Source organism: Hoplias malabaricus, chromosome 4 (assembly GCF_029633855.1).
Source record: "Hoplias malabaricus isolate fHopMal1 chromosome 4, fHopMal1.hap1, whole genome shotgun sequence".
NCBI lineage: Eukaryota > Metazoa > Chordata > Actinopteri > Characiformes > Erythrinidae > Hoplias > Hoplias malabaricus.
Window position 1 is genome coordinate 35,142,721 of NC_089803.1, and position 12,867 is coordinate 35,155,587.

Genomic DNA, 12,867 nt, shown 5'->3' on the forward strand with positions numbered 1-12,867 from the left:
ACATCCTCTCTGGCTCAGATGATTTCCATGGCAAACACTGTTGAGTACAAGTTAAAATCTCAACATGCTCAGACCAGCTGTGTTCTGACGCCTAATGTTTACCAAACCACCTTCCCCACCCAGACAGAGAGTCATCAGTCTCAGCTCCCCTCGTACCAAGCACATCTTCCTTCAATTAAAAAAATACAGAGATTACTGACAATTCAACTGCAGGTTTTGACAAGGTGGCCACCACACCTGCTAGTCGTTCTCAGGCAACTAAGCAACAGTGGACACTACAACACGTGATTAGTCACAGCAAACATGAACCAGTCAGTGATCCTTGAGTGATTTCTATCACTGAGGTGGCCTGAGCCGTGAGGTAATGGTGTTCTACTGGCAGTCAGCAAGATGTAAATCACACCAAACTTCCATGTGCTTGCAAGGCAGCCGTTTACAGTCCTCCAAAAAAAAATGGCCAATCATTATCCAGGCTTACACTCTCTCCAGGGAGTAAAGCCTGAGGCAGTTGGTTCCACTTATCTGAAGACATTCCTTAAATGTTACATAATTCCTTGCTCTTTGGCAAATGCAGGCTGTTAGAACATATGCAGTCTGTTGATCTGAAAACTGTTATCTACAGTGTAAAAGACATGAACATGCTGAGTGTTACTGCAAGTCCAACGTGAAGCTTTTCTATGAACACAACATTATTCAGGATCTATATTAATCACATTTTAATATGATAATTTAGCTTATACAACCATTAATGGAGCAATCTGTCATATGTTTACTATAATAAATCATACAGTGATCAGGGTGTGTCATCAGAGACTAAGGGCACATGCTGAAGTCTCTGACAGCCAGAATATTCTCCTCTGAGCAGGTCTGTTCTGGAGCGGAACTCAACTGGTGTTTCGTCCTGTGATCCCGCCCACTGTCCAATCACAGTAAAGTTTAAAAAAGCCAGATATGACACACAACAGCAGTGACAAACACGGTGTGCTGCAGCCACTTAAGTGAGCAAGCAAACAGAGATAATATTAGATTCTGCCAGATGATGCGCCCCTCTAAAATCTACAGGACCAAAGATGGAGTAAAAAGAGGAAATATTGGTGAAAGAATTAACTGAATTACTGATGGCTATGTGTGGATTAAAGGTGTAAACACTTCGTGAGTTTTAAATAAGGAAAGTGAGAAATAATGTCAGGATTTAAAGGTGTAAATTTAAGTGAAGAAAGCCTTGTATAGTCACCAGTTTAAGGTGAAGCAGAAAATTCAAACAAGAAGCTGGTGAAAATGCCATTGTTAGCCTAATAAACTGACCTATTTAAGGTGAAACTACACGTTTGAATATTAAAACTGTGAATAAAGAGCAAGCTTCTACCTCCTAAAATGACTATTAGGTGGAAGGGAAAATTTAAAACGCAAGATAACATCAGCCACATTTCAACTATGAAACTGCTGAATACAGGGAAAACCGCAATGTACGTCAATTTTGTAACGAAATGATGTACAGTTTTTTGTGTAAATAGGTCAATCATGGAACGTTCGTTTTAGCTATGAAGGTCTAAATTTCTTGAACTTCTCTTGTGCTCATACATGTAGGTTCAGGTTTTCCTCAATCTTGCACGTGACCCTGGAGTGACCCTTAATCAAATGATCACAATAGAAAAACACTCAGTTACTTAAGTCTAAGAAATAGTTCAGTAAGTGCATGGCTGTTAAGATCCATCAATCTAAAACAAGATGGGCTACACACTTGCTTAGTAAATCCCACTGTGGAGGGTGGCTCATTGTGCTAGTCTTGGCTGTTTTTCATGCTTGTGGTGTGGGAGTCTCCACGGCTGTTTTGCATACCTCTGTGCACTCTGCCTGCCAAGAGCAGCAAATTGGTGCAACAGACAAGCCCAAACTTAGACAGAAGGCTGAAACGCAGAACTCAGAGAAGAACTAGCGAGCACACAGCATTTGGCAGCACATACAAAAGATGACTGAAGGCTGAAGCATTGCCTTTTTTTCCAAAGGGCATGCAGAAAGTTTTTAATAGTTTATACAAGTACTACATGTATTTTCATTAACAAATCAGTCTTCAAAGTTGATGTGGTGTAAAACAAAAATGTTTTTGTTTAAAAAAGAGAAATAAGGACATTTGTAACCCAGTCTAGGACCATCTGTGAATTTACAAACACCTGTGATCACTTTTTCACTTTCTACTTAAGTAATTCCACAACATGATGTGATACAAAGTATGTTCCCTTTTGAAATGTAGTGTATTCATAAGACCATAAAATTTAATTCCACATAATTCATAATAATACTAAGGAATATATATTACCATGCATGTGACATTATTTCTTGAAGCAGTTAAAACAAATTGACAGCCAAGTCATCAGACCTTTCAGTCAAACTGGATCATAAGGACAATATTAGACTAAATAAAATGCAATTAAACAAATTTCAAATTACACAGCAGGGGAAAAGTAGCCAAAGCAATGCACATTTACTGCGGCACTAACTGGCAGTATAATATTTCTTTACCTAATTGTGCACTTTGTTTATAGGGGCATAAAACTGCACTGAGAAAATTATTTTATGAAGCTCAGTTTTAAGTGTAGGTTAAAATGGGATATATTATACCGCAACACAACTCTGGAGTCTAAATAAAACATCTGATATCCTTCAGTCAAAATACTGCACGAATCAAACATCTCAGCACCATTCTCTCCCCTGTCTAAATAGCCATGTGCTGAAGCATGTTCTGACTGGTTTCAGCGCATGTTCCTTTAAATGAGTACGAGCCACAGCTCAGTTCGGCGCAAGACCCCATGAATGAGGAGCAGAATCACTGATTTTAGCCATTTTTGCTTTGTTCTCTTTCTTCTCGGTTCTAGTTTTCACCACATTTTATTTCATTTCTTATAGATGTATTTATTCTTTTATTTCTTCATGATTGTTGGCGTTCGCTCTCTTCAATTCCGTCCATGTGTCTCAAGAAATTAGCCGTAATTGGAGATATACAAACGAGGAGTCAGGACAATCCTGAAGTCTTTTTTATTTAAGATGCATCAAAATATCAGAATGTTTTATCACGTTTACTGACTTTGGCAGAACAAAATAATTTGACTGTGTTGTTTTATTTTACAGTTTGTGGGTTGGCAGGGCACATTAATTAATGTGCAAATGCACTGGAACATTGTTTTTTTTTTTTTTTTAAATTCACTTGTATATATTAGGGCCCATTCAAGACTAGATGTTTTGAAAGTGACCTGTCACAAATGTACTGCTGAGTCTAGCACCAGTTGTTCCTTAAGTGAACTTAAGTCATGCTTGTATTGGGGGATGGGAGTGGTCATTCTCAGACCCTTTCCTTCCCTCGTGTATTAGCCTTGTCATCTCATATTCCTTTTACATCCACAGCCCCATCCACCACCAAGTAACAAAGGGGCCACCTCTATCGCCATGGGGCCTTTAGTTCATCGTCCCCCTAAACCCCATCAAAGAATGCCTTAATGGCAACAAAGACTTGACAAGCCGCACAGAGGAAGGGGGGCAGGTGCCTCCCTCCCTGCCTGGGTCACCAGTTTAATTTTCCCACTGAAGAGCTGCATTAATGGGCAAGCATGGCCTCAGTAATCTCCCCCCTGGGGGTGAAGTCTGCAGGGCTGGGGGCCCCAGGCACTGACCTTGTGCCTCTCGCGCATTCTCATTTAACTTGTCTTTTAGTCCAGTTTTCTCTTTCACCAGCAGAAGGTCAAACAGGCTGAAGCAATGGGGGAAAAAGCCACCTCTATTCATTGGGGGCCACACAAGCCTTCTATTGTCACATTGTGAGTACACAATTTCTGGCAGCTTTTCTAGTTGTATTTATTTATTTACAAAAAAAAACAACAACAATTTGGACACTGGTGAGAACAATGAGGATTAACATCACAGCATAATGAGCAGGAAATCATTAATACATTCTGAAGATTTATTAGCACTTGTTTTAACAATGGGTAGACAGTTTTAACAAGTGTTACTTCAAAGTTTTAGTTAAAACTGTGCATAGACTTACTCAGAAATTAATTCATACGTCAGCACAGTGCACAGTGGCATGATGAGATCATTCCAAGGTGTGAGATAATGTCATCAGCAGTGGCAATAAACCACAACGGCCACTTAAGTTCAATTTATATAATAATAAAGTCTTCTTGATGGTAATCATGCTCATAGTGGGTCTTAATGTGTTGAGAGCTAATCAAATCAAGAAACAGAATAGTGTGCTCCCCTGAGACATCCTGCCTTCAGTCTGATTAGATATAGATGTTTTCCCACAGACACAATATACACAGTGGTTACATTTTTAATGGTTTATGAATAGGATACAAAGCATAGGTAGGTAAAACATTATTTAGAAACTTCAGGTAGGATAAGATACAGCTTGCACCTAAATGTTCCGTTCAGAAGGAATTAATTTCACAAAGGAAAAAATCGAGCAATTTAATTATGCTATAACCTTTGCTTTATAATATTTCACACAAAGTTAGACTGTTCAAAATTGCCTTTATAAATCATAGAGGCCAGAGTGCTTGATACTGCTGAAATCCTCGGAGAGGAGTACAGACCTGAAACGACAGCTATTAAATGCCAGCAAGAAGAAAACTGTCGGTTAGAGATGAGAATTTTATGAGGTTCTGCTCTTCCAACATGTTCACTCTGGTGGCTACCTCTTCTGATTACACAGGTCACACACGAGCAAGGTGAGTGTGTCCCAGGGGAACAAGAGGGGCCAGGAAAGAGACAGAGGCGAGGCTGAAGGCCCTTCTTTTGTAATAACCACACTGGTGATTTAGCACAGCCGAGTGACTTGTGCTCAATAGAGGGGTTACAATGCTGCTCTCCCCCCAGACCTCTTTCTCTGGGCTCCCAAAGGAAGCAGTATGGTAGCCAGGTGGTGCCTATAAACCTCAGAGAGAAGCAAGAGGGCAGCTAAGAAGTGATATGAGAAGCCGAGACGGTGAGAACACGCACCCTGGAATAAGAATTGACTGACTACTGTGGAGAAATTTCTGCAAGAACTGGTGATAAACCAAGTGGTTAAAAATAGGTGGGTCTACATGTTTGACCTTTCAGGGATTCAAAACACAAATGCTCACTCTCTGTAACATGATGATTTAGGATTTTAATGAACACTTCAGTAAAAGTTGATGTTACTGCTGTGGGAGCTGCAGAGTAGCTCCTGTCCTGTGCTAATATTTTGTGAAGGAGTATCTTCCCTGAACATGCACTGTCCAGAACAAAGAGCTGCATGCTAAATTGTGGTGAATGAAGTGAGGATAACTGGTGTGGTTTTCAGCTGTATGCACCATTAGCTTAAAAGCTAATTTGGTGAACTATTTAAAAAATAAATAAATAAAAATTCCACCTCACATCACATAGAGGCTTTCATACAGTGCCACACACTGAATAAATGTCATTAAAGTGTTTGTAACTGGGCACAGTGCTGTGATTGTGAGTTCATTCCGAGAAGACAAAGAGCTAACTAACAAATTAACACCAGGTAATATAAACATAACAACAACATAAACATAGACATAAATATGATTATACACTCATCTGCTTATTTATTTACAAGTAAAGAAGAAAAAATGCTCATGAAATGGCACTGCTCATGTTCAGTCCTGGTTAAATGATTTTAATCTCCAGAGCAGAGCTGACACACTGGAGATGTTAATGTTCTAAGAACGTATTCATGACACAGGATACAGATCATATTTATTTTAATGGTAAGATCAAATTGTTACAGCTTTACAGTGTGTCAGTTTTTCATGAGCTGGGCAGGATAATCAAAATGTAAATTTACATATGTCTAGTGAAATTCTTTCTTGTGGATTTGAGTAATTTGCATATTGTGCGTGTAGATTGTGATCTGATAAATATTTGAATATTTAAAATAACCATAATACAATAAAAGCTTTGACATTAAAGTATATGATGTGTTCTCTCTAGTTTGTTTTTAAGAGTGAAGTATTAGAGGTATTTTAAGATGGTGACAATATCACAACATGCAATATGGTGATAATTAATAATATCAGTCAATATTAAAACATTAGGCTGACATTGTCCACATCACCTTGTTACAAGCCAAAAGTGGTCTTTGAGGTAGCAGGCTGTTGAATTGTTCTGATTATTCTTATGTGTGGTGTTTTGGTTGAGAGACAAATCATACATTTCACAAACAATAGGGATGTAGTTCTGGTAAATTGACATTTTTGACTAATTCTAATTCCAGTGTTGTACAGACTGAACGGTTACGTCACACAAACAACACCAGCTAGACTGGCTGACTTTGTTTTTTTTTTTTTTTTTGTTCTGAAGACATAAGACAGCGGAAGAGGTCAGTCAGTCTGTGCTTGAGTTGGTTTGCCATCATGTCTATGGCACAGTAACAACATTAGGCCATCAAGGGCTCAACCCTGGCACAAGCTCTGCTGCCTCACCCAGGGAGGCGCACCAGTCTGCTATGGGGGAGGATTTTCTGGGGAAGCACTTCAGGAGCAATAAAATTTTAGAGGATTTGGAGCTGACATTTCCAACTGTCAGCATGCGGGAGTGCAGCTCTGCTGGCCCGACCCCTGGGTCACTGCACTATCACCAAGGAGGGATTTGTGCCCCGGCGCCACCTTCAAAATGCCAGTCATTTTCTCTGTGAGTGTATCTCCCTCTCTTTATCCCGCTCTCTTCACTCAGCCACTTTGCTTTCTTGTCATCCTTCACCCTACCTCAGTCTCGCTCCTTTCAGCAAATCCTCTTGCTGCGCCTCGTTGTCATTGTGGCTCCCTGTGTGAGCATGGTGAGCTGTCAGGCATCCTGGGCTACTGATTGAAGGAGGTCATGGATGGCAGGTCAGGGGTGCCTTCTAAACCCTCCCCCTCACTCCTCACTCCCCTCTCCCTTCCCCCTGCTGCCACACTTCACTCCAACTACGCAGCATGAGGGCGCTCATTGATCCACACAACGCTCTCTAAACACTACACTCTGAAAGGTCAGCATTTGGAAGGCAAATTCCAACGCAAAAGATTGCACTGCCTTTGAGTGCAAATGAATACAACTTCAGTTTAAGAGGAAAACATTTTGGGTGCAATCTGTGACAAAAACCAAGCAATAAACCAGACGTATAAAAGAGAGTCAACCAAGCCTTTTGTGTCAATCCAATACACTACAGGCTCCACTGTCAGTCAGCTGAATATCAACAAACCCATATTTATCTGCAGAGTTACAAATAATCTACTACATTTAGTAGGCCCTCAATCAAGGTTCAGCTACTATTTCTAAACAGCAATACTTAAGTAGGGAATTACAAAACACTTATCAAACATGTGTATGATTAGGTGGAACACCATGTTCCAAACAGCAGTTCTGTGCAGAAGGCTTAAGCCATCAGGGGAAAATGACATGCAAATCTGTTATTTATTGAGAAAGGATTTATTATAAAAAATAAAAAATAATAAAAAAAAACCCTGTAACATTAGAATAAATGGAAATAAACCAATAAATACTCAAGAAAGCCCAATAAACCCGCTTTATCAGTGCCTACTTTATCTAATCAGGCTTACATTACATAAGATCTGCAGATTAAATTGAACAAATCTATCCAGGAGTAAGGCAAGACAGCAAGAACCAAACCCATGTTTTTTTAAACAGGATATTTAAGCAATATTGCATGGGAGTCACAATGCAGAACCTCAAACATCTGCAAGTCCTTCAAATTTAAAGTGATGTTTGTGGGCAATTTTATTATAACTGATATAATGCTCCACATACCACTACAAATAATAATACTACTGATGTTAGACTGTAGTCTGATTTTAAAAAAAAAAGGGGTTAAAATATTATTTTGATTTTTAAAGTTTGGGAAAAGCCTCTATATGTGAAAATACGTGCCTCTGAATTTCAGTCAGCAACAGTATAAATTTCCATTATAGTATAATAATTATATTGGATCTGGCCTGTAGGGTAAGAGTTTAAGACCTAATTATCTGTTTGTGTTTCTATCTTATATGTACAAACAAAACCAACAAATGTTGTACTACTTCAATAAATTAAACACAAAAGGTCAGAAACGCTGCAGCTAATGTGCTAACACAGTCTGGCTTACTAACAAAACGATCTGATCCAAGATTGTGATGGCTCTGAAAATGACTGCACTACTCCAAATGACAAATTCATTTGTCAGTTTCTGGCACGCAAACGTGGCCATTTAGCTATTGTGTGAAGCAGGGCATTCTTTATATTTATGGCTTGATAGCTAAGATTGAACAACTGCCTAGAACCGACCCATTATACAAGCCCCATCGAGGAGCCGAAGCCAGCGAAACCTCCGCAGCCCCGACAGACTTGTCTGCAACAGCTCTACGGCTCTGTGCTTCCAGCAGCGAGGCAGCTCTGACAGCGCCAGCACACTCTCTGGCTATTGCTCATCTCCTCCGCGCTCTCTGGAGGCTGCTTTAGACTTTTCTCTGGCTTATTTTCTGCATTTGTCAAGTGGAGGCTGCTGCGCCATGATGAGACCTCTGGGGCTCAGGCACTACTAACACCGCATGAGAGGTACTGAAGTGCCAGAAACGAGGCACTGAATCACCAAGGGGCCACAAAGCAGAGGCGCTGGAGGAGGGGAAGGCATGGGTAGGAGAGAGAAAAAGAGAGAAAGCAAGCTAGTCATACATCCTCCCCGTGCCACTGTCAGGTTAGCCTAGAGGGGCTGAAATGTAGTGCACCGCAGTTAATGGGATGCGTGGGAGCCTGTGAGTATGAAGGCTGCCTAATGTTGAAAATTGCAGCAATTTTAAACTGCACAGCAATACGAGCAGTCATTAGTGGGCTTCTGAATGAGGATCGGAGGAAGGATTTCAATGATTACAACCTCAACAGCAACACTGTTTACTTATGACACACATACAACAATTTTTGCCTGCCAAACAAAGACTAAGTGGATGACAGTAGCTCCAGTGGGTAATTGGTCCTTGGCTCTGTGAGCTCAAACTGGCTCACTGTGCTCATTCCTAATCTTAACCATTACAAGGAACCATGAAACTGATTGCAGTAAAATAATAATAATAATAATAATAATAATAATAATAAAAATAAAAATTAACTAGTTGCAGCCTCTTCTGGAAACTGGACCAGGCTGCATGCAGCAGCTCTCATTTGTGGCTTTACAAAACACTACGCTGGAGGCTGACTGTAAACAATGTTGTTTACTCTTTCATTACTGTTAGTGCCCATCTCAGCCTCTCACAGAGTTGAAACAAATTAACACCCCTGCAGTGGAGTCATGTTTGAGCATGCATGTGACGCAATTGGAGCTTGCTGAGGTTCCCTTCTAGTTACGTATCAACATGTAATGGATTTAGTGCAGGATGAAAAACCCAGCTCGGCACAGGTTTCATGGGCTTCGGTCTGGACCCGTTTCCTCAGTGGAAAACACTGAAATGCAAATGCCCCCCCCCCAAAAAAAAAAAAATCTGCACTTCTAGTAGAGCCAACTTGGCACTGCAGTAACCATCAGTCTGCCTTGCCCTAGATTAAAATCCTCCACTGTTACGGTCGGAAAATGGACTGTACAATAACTGGGTACCTTTCTGTAAAGCATCAATGTACTCTGCACTCCACTTCTGCCAAGTCCTGGCATATGCAGACATTGTTACAGATTCCAAAACTGATTTGAAGAAGATAAAAATTCCAACAACCAATATTTTCATCATTTTTCACAGTTCTAAATAACATCAGAATTTCTTTATCTTTTGTTCCACAACACAAGGAGGAGTGACAATACTAACACGGTTGTATTCCTATATGGCTATAGATCAGTGCTTAGGCTAAATGTCAGGGTCAGTAGACACCAGATTTCCAGTGGTTTTATGAAGCATCTACATAACACTGGTATTGCATAAAACACAAACCCCAGTCGTGATGCAACTGTTGCTCAAAACAGAGTGACATCCTAAGTGCACTTTGTCATGTAGAACCATAGCACCAGTATAAATATATCATTCGATTCTTACCGTCTTCTGTTTCTTGCCATACAATGCCTTCCAGGTTGACGCTGGTTCCAGGCTCACAGGGGCCTAGACATTCAGGTTCTGTGGCCAGAGCCACGTCGGACGTGTTGACTGCCACTGAGCGTGTGCGAACCATGATCTGCTCGCAGGGGGATGAGATCTCACTACTGCCCACTGGAGCGAGGAGATGAAGAGGTGGAGGAGCCGGTGTGGAGACTGGCGACTCCATCTGCAAAAAGAAAGAAGGGGGGAAAAGGCTAGGGTTAAAATGTGCAAACGTTAATGAGAAAATTCACGATGCAGCCTTTTTTTAAAAAGTAAAATACAGCACAAGGTGACCTATCTAGGTCAACACTTACATTCTTAATGGAGCAATTTAATCTCTCAAACAAGCACAGAAATATAAATGCACAATAATTACTGCTATAGGCCACGCTCTAACAATTAGACCATTTTAACAGATGTGCTCTCACGCTTTTCTCATAGAGAACATATAAGGAGAAAAGCTATGAAATTAAAACCAGTTAAATATGCAACATTAAGCAACACTGAAGCAATATTAGGCCCCATCAGCAGGCTTCCCTATTCTCTAGCAATTATGCAACTGCTCTGGGTGACATTTCAAAGTCAAACACATACGGCCCTGTGCATTACCTTAGATTTATTCAGCCCTGATGGCATCGTTAGCACTCAGTAATTATTATTCATGGCAGACAATGCTTAAGTGTACAGCATGATTACAACATAAGCTACCAAGGTAAAAGAGCTACTACAGCTGTTTCCCCATCCCCCATTTTGTTTGGATTTCACAAATGTTGGTGCTTATTCTGCATCGGGGAGCCAGTTTGATAATCTAATTAGAGGCATTAATGACTCTGCTTACATTAGGATTTGACAGAGCCCTCCTTAGCTTCAATCAAATACTGAGCCGTGAGAAACAGACACACACGTTCATATTTCACATTACAGCAGAAATCTGTGCTAGCCCTGGGGGTGGAGGGGGGGCAACACATTTTCTACATCATAATTTAATTTTCAAGGCAGCCTGCTATAAAAAGGTGAAGAGGTCACTTGTGCCATCTGTAGAGTAATACACCTGTAATAGGCATCATAGATAACTGTTTCAATATAGCAGATATTTTGCAAGTCTCAACATGTCCATGTGGATCAGTCTTACGTTTCGGACAATTTTATGTCAAAGAGCACTTTGAACTCTCTTGATATACTTTTTCCCAAAGCACGTTTGAAAACACCCCAGAGTTGTTGGGTACCAGTCATAGACAACCTAGGTCCAAAACCTCTCACCATTATATAACATTAATAATGTAATAGAATCTTTCTGCATGCACAAGGAAATAAACTATATGGACAAAATTCAGCAAACACCTGCTCATTCCACAATTCCTCCAACATTCATCCATCTCCCTGCTGCCATAACATCAGCTACTTGTTTGGAAATGCTTTACACAAGATGCTGTAAACAGCTTTTCTTTTTTCCCCATGCTGGTTTATATGTACATATGGTTTTCTTGTAGGTTACTGCCGGTTCATTTTGATATGAATTAATGTATTAAAAATAATCGATAACTGATTCTTAAAATTATCCATAATTTGCTACATATCTAAGACAAAGACAAAAGATGTCTTAAGAAACAAAAGCTATGCCAGAACCTACTGAATCCTTGTGGATGCATGAAAAAGGGTGCCAAATACTTGTCATTAACATCTGTTTATATGTAATTTCGTGCTGACAAGTATCAAGGTCAGGTCAGGAAGTGACAGATGTAGCACTTTCACATTTGCCACATTCAGCAGGTTTCTTCTTTTAAAAAGGCTCTCTGGGGAATCAATTTACTTCTAGTTTATCTACAGAGCAGAAGTAAAAATATGAAAGCACATGTAGTTTATCAATGACAATTCACAGTGAGATTATAAGGATGTGACGAAGCCTGCTGGTCATTGTTAGGACAATAGAACAGCAGATACCACAGCAATTTGACGCTTGATTGCTTATCAGATGCACTGAGTGCATTTCTGTTTGAGAAGGATGGGGAGGGGTGCTATTAATGAGGCATGCAGCAAGAGAAGCACCAGCTTTTTTGGTTTGGTGACTGGCTGCTTTTTTCCCCACTAGAAGCAACAAGCTCCCAGCTGTATTGAGATGAGAGAAGAGGTCTGTAATTGATGAGGCAGCTGGTGCGTTCAACAGACGGAGGATTTCTGAGAACACCTCATGAGGCTCTTACCGTCAAGGATATTATTGAGCCCATGGTGACTGAACAGATGCCTGCACTTGCACTAGGAGAAGTGGCCTATACACTGAAAATTGATGAGAAGCTAAAGTGTGACGTTTAACATCCCACGTTACCATTGGAATGTATTTTGAAGCCAAATGGAGCAGGACAAGAAACAAAAGATTTTAAATAAGAAATCATTTAACAAATCTGAGAAAATTTAACAAATGTAGTAGGGCTACATTAGGGGGTGGGGTTGTGATTGTGATTCACTGATTCTTTTTTTGTGACCGGGGAGTTGTAAACAGTCCCACACACGCTCCCAAAATGTCATCGTTTGGTGTTATAAAAATCCATTGATATTTCGTGCATTATGTGCTCTGTGTGGTGTTTGGATGTTTTGAGGAACTTACATAAGGGGTTGAGTGTAGAGTCAACTCATTGAGTGAATCGGTTCACGAATCAAGTGCAAATTCAAATCATTGATTCAAAATATTGTTTACAAGCATGGGCTGCACATGCTCTGACCTAGTGTACAAACAGCCAGGGAAACTCAGAGATGACACACAGCTTGCCTTAAACATTGGATTATACTTCAGAATGTGTGTTTG

At 40.3% G+C, this 12,867-nt stretch overlaps 1 protein-coding gene across 2 annotated transcripts in view; it reads right to left on the bottom strand.

The window, feature by feature from the left end:
• Nucleotides 1–12,867, bottom strand: part of znf609a (zinc finger protein 609a) — a 99,214-nt gene that overhangs the window by 10,297 nt on the left and 76,050 nt on the right. For both annotated transcript variants that reach the window (XM_066668370.1, XM_066668371.1), the window contains exon 3: nucleotides 10,026–10,251. In XM_066668370.1, coding sequence (XP_066524467.1) covers nucleotides 10,026–10,251 — 226 coding nt within the window. The remainder of the gene's footprint in view (nucleotides 1–10,025; nucleotides 10,252–12,867) is intronic.